Source organism: Neoarius graeffei, chromosome 3, assembly GCF_027579695.1.
Source record: "Neoarius graeffei isolate fNeoGra1 chromosome 3, fNeoGra1.pri, whole genome shotgun sequence".
Taxonomy (NCBI): domain Eukaryota; kingdom Metazoa; phylum Chordata; class Actinopteri; order Siluriformes; family Ariidae; genus Neoarius; species Neoarius graeffei.
Genome location: NC_083571.1, coordinates 101,625,294 through 101,646,668, shown reverse-complemented (window position 1 = coordinate 101,646,668; position 21,375 = coordinate 101,625,294). Strand labels below are relative to the sequence as shown.

The 21,375-nt window shown below is 40.6% G+C and overlaps 1 protein-coding gene across 3 annotated transcripts in view; it reads left to right on the top strand.

Annotated features, from left to right (window-relative positions):
* LOC132882991 (N-alpha-acetyltransferase 30-like) overlaps nt 1-14,010 on the top strand; it is a 34,990-nt gene extending 20,980 nt beyond the window's left edge. Inside the window, exons 5-6 of one of the 3 annotated variants that reach the window (XM_060916109.1) lie at nt 5,011-5,110; nt 13,355-14,010. In XM_060916109.1, coding sequence (XP_060772092.1) covers nt 5,011-5,110; nt 13,355-13,365 — 111 coding nt within the window. In that variant the 3' untranslated portion in view covers nt 13,366-14,010. Of the gene's footprint in view, nt 1-5,010; nt 5,779-13,354 lie in introns of those variants that run through there. The other 2 variants (XM_060916110.1, XM_060916108.1) reach the window with 2 other exon arrangements.
* Nucleotides 14,011-21,375: the final 7,365 nt, after the last annotated feature.

Genomic DNA, 21,375 nt, shown 5'->3' with positions numbered 1-21,375 from the left:
CTGATAAAAGACGTGCAGCCAGAGCTCGCCGTTAATGCATATGGGTGGAAATAAGATAAGCTATTAAAAGAGCCATATGAAATGTGTAACAATAATGTATTGTCTTTGTTTTGTTTCTCTATTATGAAAGCCCTCTATTTCCACCGCTAATTTTACCATCAGAGCTTTTTTTTTAATTTTATTTTGCGCGCTCACTTCATATTTTTCCTGAAAAAATCCGAGAACCAACTAATTAAATTGGTGTGGCCTAAGGTTCTTATGCTGGAATGCAGTGTTTTCCTTTCTCTAAACATAACACTTCTCATTTAAACCAAAAAGTTCTATTCTGGTCTCATCCGTCCACAAAACATTTTTCCAATAGCCTTCTGGCTTATCCATGTGATCTTTAGCAGACTGCAGACGAGCAGCACTGTTCTTTTTGGAGAGCAGTGGCTTTCTCCTTGCAACTCTGCCATGCACACCACTGTTGTTCAGTGTTCTCCTGATGGTGGACTCATGAACATTAACATTAGCCAATGTGAGAGAGGCCTTCAGTTGCTTAGAAGTTACCCTGGGGTTCTTTGTGACCTCACCGACTATTACACGCCTTGCTCTTGGAGTGATCTTTGTTTTTTCGACCACTCCTGGGGAGGGTAACAGTGGTCTTGAATTTCCTCCATTTGTACACAATCTGTCTGACTGTGGATTGGTGGAGTCCAAACTCTTTAGAGATGGTTTTGTAACCTTTTCCAGCCTGATGAGAATCAACAACGCTTTTTCTGAGGTCTTCTGAAATCTCCTTTGTTCGTGCCATGATACACTTCCACAAACGTGTTGTGAAGATCAGACTTTGATAGATCCCTGTTCTTTAAATAAAACAGGGTGCCCACTCACACCTGATTGTCATCCCATTGATTGAAAACACCTGACTCTAATTTCACCTTCAAATTAAAGCCTCACTCACAACCTGCCGTACGTGCTGCTACGGGCGGTTTACGGTAAAAAATAGGGCAAAACTCTGCTTGAGACTTGCGCGACACTTGCGTGTGTTCAGCGCCGTAGAAAGTCGCAGACTGCCCGTGGAGACTTTTGGTCCTACACATGCAAATTCTATGGGTCTTGCGACAAATCATGAATGCATACACTATGTACGGGACCCGTACTCCTTTTGTACACCTGAATCAAGTCAGCAGCACGGCTAGTAGGGGCTTTTTGCGATGACAGTAAGACTCATGAGTAACGCACGGTCATTGTATGAGTGATGTGCCTCAGAAGTACTACACAAATATTCCATACTTGCTATTTGTGTGGCGCACAAGACAGAAGCACATCTCACTTTCTACCCCATGTATGGTGTGCACGCAGCACACTCGACCTGCATGCAGCGTACACCACCTGCACGCAGTGCACGCGACATGAGGGGCAAGACTCTGGGTATATACAGTATATTGGGGAGGAACCGATCATGTAGCATTGTAGAAGGGAAGAAGACCACGTCATTTGCTGTTTTTGAGTATATGATTAATTTATCATGCAAACGTCAAATATTAAAACATGAGTCTAAGGGAATAACGCATTTTATTACACTGTAAAAAAATCCCAACTAAATATCCCAACAGTTTGAGCACTGAAACACACTCTGAGCTGCTGTCCTGCACCTACTCCTGCTGAGTGGTGGGACGGGGTGTCGGGATAGAATAGAATAGAATGCCTTTATTGTCACTATACACATGTACAATGAGATTAAAGCATCTCCAATAACAGTGCAAACAGCGTTTAGAGAGGGAGAGAGAGAGGAAGGAGGGGAAGGGAAAAGAGAAGAAAAAAAAGGGGGGGTAAGGTGCACAGTCTGAGGTGTATGTGTTGTGTTACACATTATGGAGTGAGGTATTGCACATATAAAGTATTGCACAGTGACAGTCACATTGTAAATTATTGCACGAGAGAGTCCCATTATAAGATAAAATATTACACATTATGAATTATTGCAAGGTAAGGTAAGGTGCACAGACTTGAGGTGTATGTGCTGTGTGTAAGGTGCACAGTCCTGAGATGTACAACCCCGATTCCAAAAAAGTTGGGACAAAGTACAAATTGTAAATAAAAACGGAATGCAATGATGTGGAAGTTTCAAAATTCCATATTTTATTCAGAATAGAACATAGATGACATATCAAATGTTTAAACTGAGAAAATGTATCATTTAAAGAGAAAAATTAGGTGATTTTAAATTTCATGACAACAACACATCTCAAAAAAGTTGGGACAAGGCCATGTTTACCACTGTGAGACATCCCCTTTTCTCTTTACAACAGTCTGTAAACGTCTGGGGACTGAGGAGACAAGTTGCTCAAGTTTAGGGATAGGAATGTTAACCCATTCTTGTCTAATGTAGGATTCTAGTTGCTCAACTGTCTTAGGTCTTTTTTGTCGTATCTTCTGTTTTATGATGTGCCAAATGTTTTCTATGGGTGAAAGATCTGGACTGCAGGCTGGCCAGTTCAGTACCCGGACCCTTCTTCTACACAGCCATGATGCTGTAATTGATGCAGTGTATGGTTTGGCATTGTCATGTTGGAAAATGCAAGGTCTTTCCTGAAAGAGACGTCGTCTGGATGGGAGCATATGTTGCTCTAGAACCTGGATATACCTTTCAGCATTGATGGTGTCTTTCCAGATGTGTAAGCTGCCCATGCCACACGCACTAATGCAACCCCATACCATCAGAGATGCAGGCTTCTGAACTGAGCGCTGATAACAACTTGGGTCGTCCTTCTCCTCTTTAGTCCGAATGACACGGCGTCCCTGATTTCCATAAAGAACTTCAAATTTTGATTCGTCTGACCACAGAACAGTTTTCCACTTTGCCACAGTCCCTTTTAAATGAGCCTTGGCCCAGAGAAGACGTCTGCGCTTCTGGATCATGTTTAGATACGGCTTCTTCTTTGAACTATAGAGTTATAGCTGGCAACGGCGGATGGCACGGTGAATTGTGTTCACAGATAATGTTCTCTGGAAATATTCCTGAGCCCATTTTGTGATTTCCAATACAGAAGCATGCCTGTATGTGATGCAGTGCCGTCTAAGGGCCCGAAGATCACGGGCACCCAGTATGGTTTTCCGGCCTTGACCCTTACGCACAGATATTCTTCCAGATTCCCTGAATCTTTTGATGATATTATGCACTGTAGATGATGATATGTCGAACTCCTTTCTGATATTGCTCCACTATTTGTCGGTGCAGAATTAGGGGGATTGGTGATCCTCTTCCCATCTTTACTTCTGAGAGCCGCTGCCACTCCAAGATGCTCTTTTTATACCCAGTCATGTTAATGACCTATTGCCAATTGACCTAATGAGTTGCAATTTGGTCCTCCAGCTGTTTGCCTCTGTCCCAACTTTTTTGAGATGTGTTGCTGTCATGAAATTTCAAATGAGCCAATATTTGGCATGAAATTTCAAAATGTCTCACTTTCACCATTTGATATGTTGTCTATGTTCTATTGTGAATACAATATCAGTTTTTGATATTTGTAAATTATTGCATTCCGTTTTTATTTACAATTTGTACTTTGTCCCAACTTTTTTGGAATTGGGGTTGTATGTGTTGTGTGTAAGGTGCACAGTCCTGAGGTGAATGTGTTGCGTTTCACATTTTGGAGTGTGGTATCACACATTTTAAAAGTATTGCATAGAGAGTCACCTTATAAAGTACTGCACATTTATAAATTAGTAAAATAAAATAGACTATAAAGTCAGAGCATATCCGAGTTCAAGGGATGTCCTTGTCCTTATCACTGAGCATGGCGCAATGGCCTGACAGCGATGATGGGATTGCAGTGTCCTCACTTCTGGGCGTCGTTAGCTGAAACATACATGAAAATCAGCATATATAATATTAATTACATAAGCATATAGATACTGAAATGAATGTTTAAAGCATGTGTATTTACCTGTAAAAATCCCTCTGGCGGGGTGCTGTGCCTTCTGCCAGCTTGAAGGCATACTTCTCCCTGTCCGTGCAGGGCTCGCCGGTGCTGCTACCATCATCAAATTCTTCTTTCTCCTCTCCCTCTGCTGTTTCAGAATGGGTTACTTCACTTTTGCTCGCTTCTTCTTGGGTCCCATTTTCTAAACTTTAAGCTGAAAATTTTTTTTTAATTTTCCCACAGAATATCCAATGTTCTTCAATCGAAACACAGATGCAGAATGCTGCAGACACGCTGATTTTATACCCACTCCTGGCTTGCATCACACGCAAATTGAGTGATTGTAACGTGCTAATCACATGCGTCACACATGCTTCACAAGTGCGGGCCGAACTCGTAGCGCAGGAAACTGGTAAAATGCAAGTCTCCCACACTCACTGAACACACACTGATCATGTGCGTCAGATATACGCTTTCCACGTGCTAACGGTGCAATTTTTCCCACGCCTCGAGGAAGTCAGGTGTGCAACCTGTACTTGACAAGTACTTTGCCTGTACTCCTCCCCCAAACTTCCCCCCGGGTTCACCGCGACCCTGCGGCACGGCTGCGAGCTACCAAACCCTGTGGCCCGTGCGTGTCCAAAAACACTTACGGCGGGTTGTGAGTGAGGCTTAACTGCTAATCCTAGAGGTTCACATACTTTTGCCACTCACAGATATGTAATATTGGATCATTTTCCTCAATAAATAAATGACCAAGTATAATATTTTTGTCTCATTTGTTTAACTGGGTTCTCTTTATCTACTTTTAGAACTTGTGTGAAAATCTGATGTTGTTTTAGGTCATATTTATGCAGAAATATAGAAAATTCTAAAGGGTTCACAAACTTTCAAGCACCACTGTATACTATACATACTCGGATGATTTGAATCTCGACAAATAAGAAAAGAATACTGATTAGTTTATTTATGGATGAATTGATTTTTATTTATTTAAGGATAGCAAACTTGCTTTAATAACACAAAGATGACTTGTTTATATTATTTAATTTATTTCTTTAATCATAAGCAATCATAAGTTTTATGTTTCTGTCTATACTAGGTGGTGCTGGAGACAGAGATCACAAACAAGTCTGCTCTGAAGTTATATGAAAACTTGGGTTTTGTTCGAGACAAGCGACTCTTCAGATATTATCTTAACGGTGTGGACGCTTTGCGGCTCAAACTGTGGCTGCGCTGAGCTCAGGCTCTGTCAAAGCCTCTCTTTCTTCAGTACGCTCACAGTCAAACACAATTTAGACTGGGCACGATCAATCAAGGCCATCTTTACTGGTTAAACAAAGTACTATACTTGATATATCTCTGTGAGAGCCAGGGAACGCAAAGGAAAAAAGTGTTAAAACACCACAAGTGTCGCAGCTCAAGTCCTCAAAGAATCATTTGGTATGAATTAGAGGTCTGCACGGGTCGGATTTTTCAGTCCCGCCCGCGCCCGCATTGTGCAGTCCCACTCGCGCCCGCAAAGAATTATGATTTTCAGTCCCGTTCCCGCCCGCGCCTGCCATATTTTGTCCCGCTCCCGCCCGCAAATCCCGCATGATGCAGACGTTCGCGTTATTTCTCAGGAAAGTTCTTGTCTTGACACAGCGTGATGGTGCCCCGCCCCCTACTTTGAGTGGATTTGAGCATAAATATCTACAGCTCACGTTTGTTATTGTTTACCTTGTTTCTGAATTCAGCATGTAGTATCTCTAATAATAATAATTAGGGCTGTCAAACGATTAAAATATTTAATCGCAAATTTTTATCACATGAGAAACCAGTGTAATTCTCTGATCAGCATAAAAAAGTGAATGGACTTGCTTTGTACCAATGTTGTTGTTGTTTTTTTTATTGCAAAGCAGAGCTAGTAAAAGAAGTGAATTGATTTACTGCTTGCGTTAGTCTACAACTTTAATCAGAGAGACAGGTTACACAGTGACGGTAGGCTTGACTCAATGCTATCCCAGAAATCCTTCCTGTAATATGCAAATTTGGCCGCCTCTGATTGGACAGCCAAATTTGCATATTACAGGAAGGATTTCTGGTATAGCATTGAGTCAAGCCTACCGTCACTGTGTAACCTGTCTTCTCTGATTAAAGTTGTAGACTAACGCAACAAGTAAATCAATTCACTCATGGTTCTCTTGCTAGCTGGGTGTGAACTGCGAGTCATTAGAGTGATCAAAGAATTTCCTTTTAGGGTGATCAATGGCAAGTTTAAGCTGCCATTCCTCACTCAATCTGGCAATCTGACTTTCTCTGCAAATTTAGGCATCTTAAAATGTTTTTATTAATGCCAAATAAAATATCCAGCACAAATTATATATGATAGACATAAATTAATCATTTATAAATTTTATTTCAAGCACGTTTTTAGTTAGCGGGACTGCAGCTTATCACCGCTCCCATCCGTGTCGGATATGTGCACTCCCGCTCCCGCCCGCGCGCGCATATGTGCACTTCCGGTCCCGCCCGCACCCGCAATGAGCTTTCAAAATTTGTCCCACGCCGCACTGCTTTGCGGCGGGTCCCGCGGGACTCCCGCGGGAGTGCAGGGCTCTAGTATGAATCTAAGCAGAGCAGAAGAACAAAAAGGAATCGATCCAGCAGGTTCAAATAAAATAAAATGAAACTGAAAAAAGGAAGCGATACAAGTCAATTTGTGTGAGTTTGAGTTGAGGCTTCAAATAAGGTGTGTTTTTTTCCATCATGTTTATCCTTATACAGTGATTGAACAAAGACTGCAGGGTTTTTTATGTAGTGTGAGGTGTTTGATTGCACTGAGGATTTGCTGTGAGCAGTGTGTGTGCGCTAGTAATGTGCTTATTGGCAAAGCTGACGTGATTTCTACATGAGTGAGAGAGGTCTACTCTGCATTGGACCATTGGAGTAATTTCTCCAGATGCTTTAGTTATGTCAGGTATCATTTAATGGGCTACAAGGACAGTTAATGAACTAAAAGAGCAAATACGCAATGTGGAAAACAAAGAATAAAAAGGTATCGTTTATCAGAGCTCTTTAATGTGGTACTGATGCTCATATGCACAAATGTAATGCGAGTGTAAATACTTGCAAAGGAGGCAATTTGAATAGTTCAGTAGTGCCTGTTCAAGGTGAATTAATTTCCTACATTTAAATCTATGTATTTAAAAGAATGTCTATCCTAATGAGAAAAAAAACAGCTTACAGTGGTGCTTGAAAGTTTGTGAATGAACCCTTTAGAATTTTCTATATTTCTGCATAAATATGACTTAAAACATCATCAGATTTTCACACAAGTCCTAAAAGTAAATAAAGAGAACCCAGTTAAACAAACGAGACAAAAATATTATACTTGGTCATTTATTTATTGAGGAAAATGATCCAATATTACATATCTGTGAGTGGCAAAAGTATGTGAACATTTGCTTTCAGTATCTGGTGTGACCCCCTTGTGCAGTAATAACTGCAACTAAAGTCTGATCTTCACAACACATGTTTGTGGAAGTGTATCATGGCACGAACAAAGGAGATTTCTGAGGACCTCAGAAAAAGCGTTGTTGACACTCATCAGGCTGGAAAAGGTTACAAAACCATCTCTAAAGAGTTTGGACTCCACCAATCCACAGTCAGACAGATTGTGTACAAATGGAGGAAATTCAAGACCATTGTTACCCTCCCCAGGAGTGGTCGACCAACAAAGATCACTCCAAGAGCAAGACGTGTAATAGTCGGCGAGGTCACAAAGGACCCCGGGGTAACTTCTAAGCAACTGAAGGCCCATCTCACATTGGCTAATGTCAAGTTTATTTGTATAGCGCTTTTAACAATAAACATTGTCGCAAAGCAACTTCACAGAATTTGAACGACTTAAAACATGAGCTAATTTTATCCCTATACCCAGTGAGCAAGCCTGTGGTGATGGTGGCAAGGAAAAACTCCCTCAGACAACATGAGGAAGAAACCTCGAGAGGAACCAGACTCAAAAGGGAACCCATCCTCATTTGGGCAACAACAGATAACATGACTATAACATTAACAGCTTTAACATGAAGTCAGTTTCGTTGATGTTGTAACTCTTCATTGATGGAAACTTGAGTGCAAAACTGTTCATGACAACTGCAGTCCTAAAGTTAGCAAGTCAACTGTAGTCCTCAGCCATAAAAGCGTTACTGTAAGAGTCCAGAGGGTCCTCCAAGTGTGACTTTCAACTGTCCACATGGGACCATCCTCCACAGGAGCAATGCAATGAGACTCCAACCAGACACAGGGCACTAGGATGGATCAGGCAGGTCCAAGAAGTAGAAGAGGTCAGCAATCCCAGGACCGACATGTAACTCAGAGGGACAGATTTGAGGGGAAGAGAGAGAAAACACAGGTTGTTAGGTATGCCCAATATCACCTGAATAAGTAGGAACAGTGTACATATTGCACTGAGTGCAAGCAGGGACTCCGACAAAACTAACTATGACAGCATAACTAAAAGGGGAGAGCCAGAAGGTAACACAGGCATGAGGGCATCCCGGGACATAAAGCAGCCAGCTACTACACCGTCAACAAACTCGAGTGAACAAGCGAGAGGGGGACTGACAGCATCCATACATCCCAGTTTACCAAAACACTATGTCTGAGGACCCTACAGATCTACATCTTTACCTCATAAACACCATTAACAAAAGGCTTGACTAAACAGATATGTTTTCAGCCTAGACTTAAACGCTGAGACTGTGTCTGATTCCCAAACACTACTTGGAAGGCTGTTCCATAACTGTAGGGCTTTGTAAGAAAAGGCTCTGCCCCCTGATGTAGCCTTCACTATACAAGGTACCAGCAGATAGCCTGCACCTTTTGATCTAAGTAGGCGTGGCAGGTCGTAGAGGACCAGAAGTTCACTCAGGTACTGTGGTGCGAGACCATTCAGCGCTTTAAAGGTCAATAGTAGTATTTTATAACAATATGAAATTGGATTGGGAGCCAATGCAGTGTGGATAAGACAGGGGTGATGTGGTCATATTTTCTAGTTCTAGGAATGTTAATGTTCATGAGTCCACCATTAGGAGAACACTGAACAACAATGGTGTGCATGGCAGGGTTGCAAGGAGAAAGCCACTGCTCTCCAAAAAGAACATTGCTGCTCATCTGCAGTTTGCTAAAGATCACGTGGACAAGCCAGAAAGCTATTGGAAAAATGTTTTGTGGACGGATGAGACCAAAATAGAACTTTTTGGTTTAAATGAAAAGTGTTATGCTTGGAGAAAGGAAGACACTGCATTCCAGCATCAGAACCTTATCCCATCTGTGAAACATGGTGGTGGTAGTATTGTGGTTTGGGCCTGTTTTGCTGCATCTGGGCCAGGACGGCTTGCCATCATTGATGGAACAATGAATTCTGAATTATACCAGTAAATTCTAAAGGAAAATGTCAGGACATCTGTCCATGAACTGAATCTCAAGAGAAGGTGGGTCATGCAGCAAGACAACGACCCTAAGCACACAAGTCGTTCTACCAAAGAATGGTTAAAGAAGAATAAAGTTAATGTTTTGGAATGGCCAAGTCAAAGTCCTGACCTTAATCCAATCGAAATGTTGTGGAAGGACCTGAAGCGAGCAGTTCATGTGAGGAAACCCACCAACATCCCAGAGTTGAAGCTGTTCTGTACGGAGGAACGGGCTAAAATTCCTCCAAGCCGGTGTGCAGGACTGATCAACAGTTACCGGAAACGTTTAGTTGCAGTTATTGCTGCACAAGGGGGTCACACCAGATACTGAAAGCAAAGGTTCACATACTTTTGCCACTCACAGATATGTAATATTGGATCATTTTTCTCAATAAATAAATGACCAAGTATAATATTTTTGTCTCATTTGTTTAACTGGGTTCTCTTTCTACTTTTAGGACGTGTGAAAATCTGATGATGTTTTCAGTTATATTTATGCAGAAATATAGAAAATTCTAAAGGGTTCACAAACTTTCAAGCACCACTGTACTAGCTCACAACACACTTGCTGAGGTGGTAGACTGTGAAGAAAATGTGTGAAACAGTTTTTGAATTACTACTCCTAACGTTACATCATAGACATTATTTCATTTTAGTAAGTAATAAAACAGTAAAACAATTATAAAATAAGTTTTTCATTATTAATGAATTTAGTCAAATAATAATGAAGGGTGGAAATGCAGATGTGCCATCTTTCATGCATTTTATTTATTGGAGTATGCTGCTAAAAAAATAAATAAACAAATTAAAAATTAAAGCTAAACGGCTTTTCAATTTCATAAAACCGGTGAAATTTAGTTCCCTCTGAAATTTGGTCATTGTGCTACAGTTGTGGTCAGAAGTTTACATCCACTGATATGAATGTCATGGCAATATTTGGGCTTTCAGTAATTTATTTGAACTGTTCTTTTTCTGGGGCAGAATGTACAGCATACATCTTTACTTAAAAAAAACCACTAGAATTTGGTGCAAAAGTTTTAATTTTCTTTGGGTTTTCTGAAATCAACACAAAGCCAAAATTATACATACAAGGTCAAAAATTTCTTGGATTATTAATTCAGAGGTGCTGAAACTTCCAAAATGTCTCTTATCTTGCCAAGGCCGAGGTCTCTTAACTTCCTGTTAGTGATCATGATTGACTACAGCTGGTAGCTTCTCTGTGCCTTCATAAAAAGGGTTTGTTTACAGCACTCATTGGATTGACCAACACACAGTAAAATGGGAAAGTCCAAGGAGCTCAGTACAGATCTGAGAAAGAGGATCGCAGATATACACAACTCCAGAATGTCTCTTGGAGCCATTTTTAAATAACTGCAAATGACAAGATCAGTTCAAACAATTGTATGCAATTTATTGTGAGGTGTAGCCACTTTGCTTCAAGAAAACCCAAACTGTCACCCTCAGCTGAAAGGAAATCAGTTTGGATGGTCAGGAACAACCTGGGACCCACTATGGCACAGCCCTGCCATAAACTGGAAGCTGATGGATCACTGTCTACAGTTCAGATCAGCATGGACTAAGAGGCTGCTATCCAAGAAATAACCCCCTGCTCCAAAATTGACACCTTCAAGCTCAACTAAAGTTTGAAGCTGACCACACGGACAAAGAAAAAGCCTTCTGGAGGAAATCTGTATGGTCAGATGAGACAAAGATTGAGTGGTTTGGCCACAATGACCACCATGTACAGAGGGACACTGTACCAGCTGGTGGTGGTGGTAGGATCATCATGCTCTGGGGCTGTTTTGCTGCCAGTGGAACTGGTTCATTGCGCAAAGTGGATGGAATAATGAAGAATTTAACTACCTCAGAATCCTTCAGCATAAACCATCAGAAACTTGAACACGACTTGGGAGTAATAACAGGACAATGAACCCAAACGCATCAGAGCTGGTTGTGGAGGATAAAGCAGGTTCTGAAATGTAGTAAAATGTCTCTTTTTTTAAATCTTAAACATATCTTCCTTTGCATTTTGTTGTGGATTCTGTATTAACTACTTAAGATATAAAATGTTCACGGAATTTATAGCACATTATTAAGCTTAAAACAAGTCCTGACTTTAACCCTATTGGACCGTGCTTATAAGTCGAGTCCAAGCCAAGGAAAAAAAAAAAAAACGAATTTAATTGAATTCTACCCTGAAGAGTCGTGAAGTATCCAACCAGAATTCTGCCAGAAGCTTGTTCATGGTAAACAAAAATGTTTGGTCAAGGTGAATCTTGCAAAGAGACATTTTACCCAAATATTAAGTGTGCTGTATGTATATTTTTGACCATGTATGTATAATTTTGACCCTGTGTTGATTTCAGAAAACCCAAAGAAAATTAAAACTTGTGCATCAAATTCTAGTGTTTTTTTTTTTAGATTAAAGATGTATGCTGTAATCTGCTGAAGAAAAATAACAGTTCAAAGAAATTACTGAAAGCCCAAATATTGCCATGACATTCATATCCAAGATGATATTCATGTCACTGTATGTAAACTCCTGTAATATCTCAAAACCCCCAGGCCATTCTGTGGCTGGGAGGTTATTTAATTTGAGGGGATTAAAGCAAATAATGTGCATGAAATTGCTCGCTTCGTGCAGTCAAGCAGACAGAGGAAGTCTGTGTGCACATGCGCAGGTTTACCTTCTTTTTCTTTTGGGTTTTACAGCAGCTGGCATCCACAGTGTTGCATTACTGCCATCTACAGATTTACCTTGACCGTGCACTGACCGTTACATAATACAGCTAAACAAACAGCTGATCACACCAAGGTGCTTGCTGACTGCCGATATTTATTAGTTTGGTCCTGCGTTTCCTTTCCTCTGCAACATATCGTCTTTTCTTCTCGCTTTCCGTTACTGTAGTCGGTCTTCCACGTTTCATTTGCACACTCACGTCCTCCATTTTTCTCTCCTGTTTCAAATTTGTATCCAACAGTACCTTGGGCAAACAGGGGAAAGCCCACCACGTGATGCATGATGTAGTATCTTGAATTGGGTCATGGTGAAGCAGGAAAAAATAGCAAAGAATTTAGGGCCACATGGCCCTAAATTCATTAATTGTTCTATTAAAAAAAATTGGAAGTCTGTGATTCGAATTCAGTAGCTTTCGGTCCACTAAACCAAAAGAATTGGGTGTCAGGGAAAAATTCTTTTTATGACCTACACTTGAAAAATCCGAAAGGCAGTCTAGCTTTAACAAAGCATTGACACCCGAGACTCCTTATATAAATGTCTCCTTACAGAAAGCTTCACCATATAAACAGTTATAGCATTTTTTAGACTTTTATTATTAGGCGTAGACTACCTATCTGGAGCGTCCTCCATACAAGTCCCTGTGAACGAGCTGTTACTACAGAAGAGACTATAACAGAACGATGGCATTGATATAAACACGTGATTTGAATTACAGCTGACATCACTGTCAGAGCTGCTGTTACAGAACATTAATCAGATTCAAGTATTCAAAATATAAACATAATAATATTTTAGTGTGGAATGCAAAGGAAACAGATAAAAATAGACAAAGAATTGTAACATGTAGAACCAAGACAGCTTATGGGTTTGGTTTCGTTGATGCTCTTTTATTATTACATCTGACAAAAATGGTCACAGATTGGGAGAATGTGGTATAAATGTGGTTTAATCATTTCTATACCCAGACGTTCATCCTGTGAATTATTCTTGTTATCCAGTCTGCGTGAAGTCATCCACAGTGACGGTGACAGTGACAGTATTTTTCTGTTGATCTTGCCTTGTTTTATTTTTAATAAAAAAATAAAAAATAAATTTAAATATATAAATAATAGAATAAATATTTCATAACCAGACAAAATGATGGATGCCAGCTATACACAACTACATATATAAGATCAGTTCAGACAACTGAAAATTGGAAATAAATTTATAATTCTGTGGCGTGTGTAGTTACGTTAATGCGTCAGTTTCAGGATGAGGTGTTTCCTGGAGATAGAGGAGAGTGAAAGACTGGAGTACTTAACCGTCTGTGGAAAGCAGGAGGAAGTAGAAGAGGAGAGAAGATAAGTGGAAGAGGAAGCAGCTGAACTTTTCACATTTTACAGCTTTCACTGAAAGTTTAAATGAAGTGTGTTTTAACTTTCCGTCTGTTTGAAGATGTAATGCTATTATCTGGAATTACGCTGTAATGTAGCTCAATTACAACATGCTGCTTAGTTTTGCAATTAAAGAAGACAATTATTCTATAAATCAGGGCTTTTCAAAGTGTGGGGCGCGCCTCCCCTAGGGGGCGCCAGAGTTCTTCAGGGGGGGCGCAACGTGAGGAAAAATAAACCAGAATAAGTTACTATTGCGGACGTTTAGCGAACTTCAGCTAGCCTTTGCCAGAGACAAAATGGATTGATTTTTAGTACCTAAAGCTACAGTGAGTGAGGAGACAGAGTCTGGGCCAAACAAAAAAAAGAAGGAAGTATGACCACGATTATTTGAAGTTTGGATTTTCATGGACTGGATCTGAAGATGCTCCACTGCCACAGTGTGTTGTCTGCCAAGAGGTGCTAGCTAACGATGCTATGAGATGTTTAAAATGTGTAAAACGAGATGTTTAAAAAAAAAAAAGCACAGATGTTTAAAATGTGTAAAAAAAAGATGTTTTCAAAAAGCACAGATGTTTAAAATGTGTAAAAAAAAAAGATGTTTTCAAAAAGCACAGATGTTTAAAATGTGTAAAAAAGATGTAACATTTTTTTTTACACATTTTAAACATCTGTGCTTTTTAAAACATCTTTTTTTACACATTTAAAACATATGAGCTTTAATAAAGCTCATATGTTTTAACCTCCTAGGGCTTAGCGGTCACATGAGTGGACAGCACTTTATGGAAATTCGGAACAAGAATCCACATATGCGGACATACTTTTTCTCTAAAAGTACATCTTATCAAAAGATGATGCTTAGTTTTTATTCTAATCAGGTTCTAATAAGCCCAAATAGCAAAGAGAAATAAAAAATGCATGTAAAAAAACAGCTTGGGCCTTAGGAGGTTAAATGTGTAAAAAAAAAGATGTTTTCAAAAAGCACAGATGTTTAAAATGTGTAAAAGAAAAAAATAAAAATGTGTACAACCATTTTTTTTTAAATACGAATGGAACATTAAGTATAGCAACAACAACAAAAAAATTGTGTTGGGGGGGCGCTGTTGTTTATTTGCTCTCTGAGGGGGGGCTGACTCTCCCACACTTTGAAAACCCCTGCTATAAATAAAAGTGAGACCTCAATACATGCATTGCACTATTTAGAGCCACAGGCAGAGCGCAGCGCCAGAGCAAAACCACAACTTGCACAGAGTATCCGAAACAAATGTAGAAAATCTCTCAGCCTTGGGTCTTCTCCTACTTCAGTCAGCTGAGCTTGGCAGATGGTAACTGTCGCTTTAAAACTGCGTATTCTTATTATATCAGACTGGGATCTGCACCTGACGCCAGGGGCGCCGCCAGAAATTTTGGGCCCCATGAAAGATTAGAATTTTGGGCCCCCCAACTTTGCCCACCCTCGTCACAATTGCACTATTGTCATTATTTGACTTTTGATAGCCCATGGACCTTGAGTTTGTGACTTTGTTATTACATTTTGTGTATTAACCTACCAGGGACTAGATGAAAACTAGTCAGTGACTAATTCTGGTGCGTTTACAATCACAAATGAAAATTCAAGATTTTGCCACATGCTTCTTGTGCTAGGACAATTGGTAGTGAAATGTGTGATGTGACTGCTAATAAATCATAGAAAAACGTTTTCTACCCAGCATCAAAATACCTATGGAAATCCCATGGATTGTTACGTGTTAAGCTGTGTGTACTGTTCTGCTGTTCTGTACTATCTGTTCAATTTGAAACCAATGGTTTAGAACGTCTGAACATTCCACACACGTAACCATGTCAAACACTTGACTGGTGTCCATTATTAGCAACACTTTAATCTAGCAAACTGTATATGGCGCTCACTCATTAACAACTTCAATCCTAAAGCATGTATGGGTTGTATTGCTGCTTACCTCCTTCTCCAAAGGGGGGTTCAGTGGTTTGGTAGGGCGGAGGTCCCCTGAGGCTGAATCTGTGCTTATTTAGGGCACCCCATTAGTTATGAAACTGGTTATTAGCACTAGTTATTAGCACCAGCATAACGTAATATTTCATCTTGTTTATCACACAAGTCAGTTCAGTTATTAAAATGGAAAAAATGTCACTGTACAAACTGTAAAAGTGTTCTCTTGATAGGCTAATCCAACCACGTTCATACTGTTCATTTACCATTCGCTAATATTTTGAACACACACATGAGCGATAGCTACCTTTCTTTGGGAAAAACGGAGTGACCAGTTGCCTGCCTCTCCGGTCCCTCTCAGCTTTCAGCTGCCTTTCTTTACGTTTTTGACAGCCACTCTTCATATTTAGCGATCATAGACTGTACGCACTCCACTGCTGGCTGGCTGGCTGCTGCACCGCAACACAGCAGCAAGTAGCGTTGCACTGATCAGCACACAGATTTAACGCATCGCGCTTCTACCAGAACTGGACCGTACCATTTCGCAAAAGGAGGAGGGTTAAATGACAATATGTTGAAGAATTCAAGAAATAGACAACCTTGTTCAATTAGCTCATTTTACCAGATGGAATATTGCATTGTTGTTATTTCAAAAGTCTTATTAAAATCATTAAAAGCATATTATCAGCCCCTTAAAGGGCCCCATGGCAGTGCTGGGCCCCTAGAATTGTTCTAATCTTTCCCCCCTTGGCGGCGCCCATGCCTGACGCATGCCTGACCAGATATTATGAAGGGAAGAATGAACACAACAGTCCAGTGCAGGTCCAGGAATGTAACTGTTATATACTTCAGATTTTCAGCATGTTGAATGACCAGTCACGATGTGGAATGTTAAAGATGAAATCCATGAGCTGGTTTTGTATTGAACCGGTTTCTCTGGTGCTTCTCCTTGGGCTGTATTGAGCAGTAGTAGTTCACTTGGGTGAGAGAAACGGTCAAGCTAATCATTTTGATGACTATTCTGTAGATGTGTGAAAGTGTCCATGATTTCCTAGTTGTGTTACAGTGCTGGAAATAATGCGCCATTACCAAACACCTTTTATAAACTTTGACGATTAGCAACTGAGAAAATATTAATTAAGGCCTTAGTTTGTATCCACTAAAGTCAACCAAGTCATAAAAGCTAGAAACTACAGCAACTGAAGTAAGTACTAATTATGTCCACTAATACCTTTAATACTTAAATAATATTGGCTGGTTTTTTTTTTTTCATGGTATATTAGCTATACAGTGGCATGCAAAAGTTTGGGCACCCTTGCTGAAAATGTCTGTTACTGTGAATAGTTAAGTGAGCAGAAGATGAACTGATCACCAAAAGGCATAAAGGTAAAGACGACACATTTCTTTTCAGCATTTTATGCAGGATTTGTGTATTATTTTTTGTTCTGTACAATTGGAGAGTGAAAAAAAGAAAAGGAACACCATGTGAAAGTTTGGGCACCCCAATACATTTGAGTTCTCAGGGAACTTTTACCAAGGTTCCCAACCTTAATTAGCTTATTGAGCTGTGGCTTGTTCAAATTCTTCGTTAGGAAAGGTCAGATGATGCAGATTTCAAAGCTGTATAAATTCTCTGACTCCTCAAACTTGTCCCTAAAATCAACAGCCATGGGCTCCTCTAAGCAACTCCCTCGCATTCTGAATAATAAAATAATTGATGCTCACAAAGCAGGAGAAGGCTACAAGAATGTAGCAAAGTGTTTTCAGGTAGCTGTTTCCTCAGATTGTAATGTTATTAAGAAATGGCAGTTAACAGAAACAGTGGAGATCAAGGTGAGGTCTGGAAGATGAAGAAAACTTTCTGAAAGAACTGCTCGTTGGATTGCTAGAAAGGCAAATAAAAACCCCTGTTTGACTGCAAAAGACCTTCAGAAAGGTTTAGCAGACCCTGGAGTGGTGGTGCACTGTTCTACTATGCAGCGACACCTGAACAAATATGACCACCATGAGAAAGTCATCAGAAGAAAACCTTTCCTGCGTCCTAGCCACAAAATTCAGCGTCTGAAGTTTGCAAATGAAGATCTAAATAAGCCTGATGCATTTTGGAAACAAGTCCTGTGGACTGATGAAATCAAAATAGAACGTTTTGGCCACAATGTGCAAAGGTATGTTTGGAGAAAAAAGGGTGCCAAATTCCAGGAAAAGAACACCTCTCCAACTCTGAAGCATGGGTGTGGATCGATCATGCTTTGGGGTTGTGTTGCAACCAGTGGCACAGGGCACATTTCATTGGTCGAGGGAAGCATGGATTCAAATAAATACCAGCAAACTCTGGAAGCAAACATCACACCATCTGTAGAAAAGTTGAAGTTAAAAAGAGGACGGGTCCTACAATAAGACAATTATCCAAAACACACCTCAAAACCTACAATGGAATACCTCAAGAGGCACAAGCTGAAGGTTTTGCCCTGGCCCTCACAGTCCCCTGACCTAAACATCATTCAAAATCTGTGGATAGATCTCAAAACAGCAGTGCATGCAAGACAGCCCAAGAAACTTGTAGAACTGGAAGCTTTTTGCAAGGACGAATGTGTGAAAATCCCCCAGGTAAGAACTGAAAGATTATTAGCTGGCTACAAAAAGTGTTTACAAGCTGTGATGCTTGCCAAAGGGGGTGTTACTAAGTACTGACCATGTCAGGTGCCCAAACTTTTGCTTCAGGTCCTTTTCATTTTTTGGTATTTTATACCTGTAAATGATGGAAATAAAAATGTAATCTTGCGGAAAATATTAAAGAAATGTGTCCTCTTTACCCTTATGCCTTTTGGTGATCAGTTCATCTTCTGCTCACTTAATTATTCACAGGAACAAACATTTTCAGCAAGGGTGCCCAAACTTTTGCATGACACTGCATTCCATTCAGCTAGCATGATATTGAACGAGTTGAAAATGAGTTCAAGATCATGCTAGCTGAATGGAATATATCTAATATACCACGAAAAAAAGCCTGATGATGATGATGTTGATAGGGCAGCACGGTGGTGTAGTGGTTAGCACTGTCACCTCACAGCAAGAAGGTCCTGGGTTCAAGCCCAGCAGCCGATGAGGGCCTTTCTGTGTGGAGTTTGCATGTTCTCCCTGTATCTGCGTGGGTTTCCTCCAAGTGCTCCGGTTTCCCCCACAGTCCAAAGACATGCAGGTTAGGCTAATTGGTGGCTCTAAATTGACCGTAGGTGTGAATGTGAGTGTGAATGGTTGTCTGTGTCTATGTGTCAGCCCTGTGATGACCTGGCGACTTGTCCAGGGTGTACCCCACCTCTCATCCATAGTTAGCTGGGATAGGTTCCAGCTTGCCTGCGACCCTGTAGAACAGGATAAGGGGCTACAGATGATGGATTATTATTATTACCTCGCCCAGGATAGAGTCCACCGGGGGCGAGGCATTGTTTTCGGTTGGGTTTCTTTTAACGATATTACTGGAAAACGGCTGGATTTTGAGGGTCACCTCATATTGAGGGTCATCCGGTCAAGGTCACCAAAAAAGTCAAAATCGTCTTTGTTGTGTCTACTGCCTCATATAGAGGCGCTAGCCACTACGTCATCATGCTGTAAAAATGTACGAGTGTAACAATCGTGCACTGCCCATGCGCATATACGAGTTCCGATTAAAATGGCTGATGGGTGTATACAATTCAGTTCACCATTCGAAATAAATGGACGAGACTAAAGAAATCACTTTCAGACATGTTTATGTTCATTACAGAGGGAAAGTGTGTTCCACTGAGCTCTAACGCCGGGCCATTTCTGGAAAACAAGAGTTTTGGTCATGGCGACAGCGTGTGTATGTCAGCCTCGGTTCTGAGGTTTCAGTTTCGAAAACTGTAAGAGGTAAGAGTAGAATAATATAAAGTACAGACGCTTGGCATATTTTACTTCTGTGATTTTTAAATTGTTAATTTTTTGATTAAGCTTCATGTTTGTGGCTATTGCCTCATAGAGTAAATATATGTGCTATATTTACTGTATGGACATGGGATCAGAAAACAATACCTATTTTTTTTGAGATGGCTTCCTTCATATTCATCATAAGTGCTACTGGGCGAGGTTTTGCCTGGCAACACTTATACATGCACGTTCTTTTCAGGTGTACAACAGGTCTCTTTCAAAATTCTCTCAATCTTCCATATTTGATGAAGCAAACCTGGCGGCCATGTTTGTTTATAAATTGTCACAGTTGCTCGCTAGCGCGGAAGTTTTACGTCTCTGACGTGTGACATCATGTTGTCTTGACAACCATGCAATATCGTAAACCATATTCAACGCTCATTCTCCATTGGGTAGAATGACATGATACACATAGGATCAGCTATATGCTAACGATATTGCATCCTATAAACCAAATGAATGAAACCCACTAGAAGGGAATAGAACGTTTTTATGCCATTGAAAAAGTGTCCTGTGTGTATAATAATCTGTGATACTGAATCCAGCATGGTGGTGCAGTGGTTAGCACTGTTGCCTCACAGCAAGAAGGTTCCGGGTTCGAACCTTACGACTGATGGGGGCCTTTCTGTGTGGAGTTTGCATGTTCTCCCTGCGTCTGAGTGGGTTTCCTCCAGGTGCTCCGGTTCCCCCCACCAATATCCAAAGACATGCAGTTCAAAATTTCCCATAGATGTGAATGGTTGAGAGGAGAAAACCTCTATAATAATCCAGTAGAAGGTAACGGGAAACCACTACTGTAAGGTTCCCCAGAAACTCTGGCCATGTCACTGTAGTGACATGCCAAATAGAGAGATACTGAAGCATTTTACTCTGCAGTGAAAATACGACGAAAGGCAATCAAAACATGTCTAAACTTTCAGACACAAGTTTAGTCTTTTGGCGAACATGAATCATAAACATCAACATCTGTTAAAGTACCAGGGCAGTGGATATGAATCTTGTTTGTTATATTGTCTCATATGATTTGCTGCCTGTGATCTTGACAATCCTAACACACAAAAGTAACTTGGGCTTGTTTTGGCTTCACCCTGTTTAATGTTATGTCTGATTAACGTAAAAGCCGCACTGATATAATCTGGTTGGGAGTGGGTATTGGTAATGGTGAATTTCTCATCTCATCATCTCTAGCCGCTTTATCCTGTTCTACAGGGTCTCAGGCAAGCTGGAGCCTATCCCAGCTGACTACGGGCGAAAGGCGGGGTACACCCTGGACAAGTCGCCAGGTCATCACAGGGCTGACACATAGACACAGACAACCATTCACATTCACATTCACATCTACGGTCAATTTAGAGTCACCAGTTAACCTAACCTGCATGTCTTTGGACTGTGGGGGAAACCGGAGCACCCGGAGGAAACCCACGCGAACATGCGGAGAACATGCAAACTCCACACAGCAAGGCCCTCGCTGGCCACAGGGATCGAACCCAGACCCTCTTGCGGTGAGGCGACAGTGCTAACCACTACACCACCGTACCGCCCCTTGGTGAATTTGTATTTTAAATATTAAAATGAAAAAGAAAAAAAAAAAAACTACACTGTGTGCACAATTATTAGGCAAGTTGTATTCCTGAGGATTAATTTTATTGTTGAACAAATACAGTGCTCTCAGTCAATCCAAATTGTTAATAAACCTGAATGTTTAACAAAGGAAAAGGGAGTTTAGGCTTTCTCGGGGGAATATAAGTGTGCACAATTATTAGGCAACTAATTGAAAAGCTAAAATTTTCCCATCTCACTTGTTTATTTAAATTTTTAGAGTAAGTGTAACAAATAAACACTTTTGGTATTTCTAAGATATTCAGTGACCAATATAGCCATCCTTCTTTTCAATAACTGCCATGAGCCGTCCATCCATCGAGTCTGTTAGTTTTTTTATTTGTTGACGATCAACTTTTTGTGCAGCAGCAACTACGGCCTCCCGAATGCTGTTCAGAGT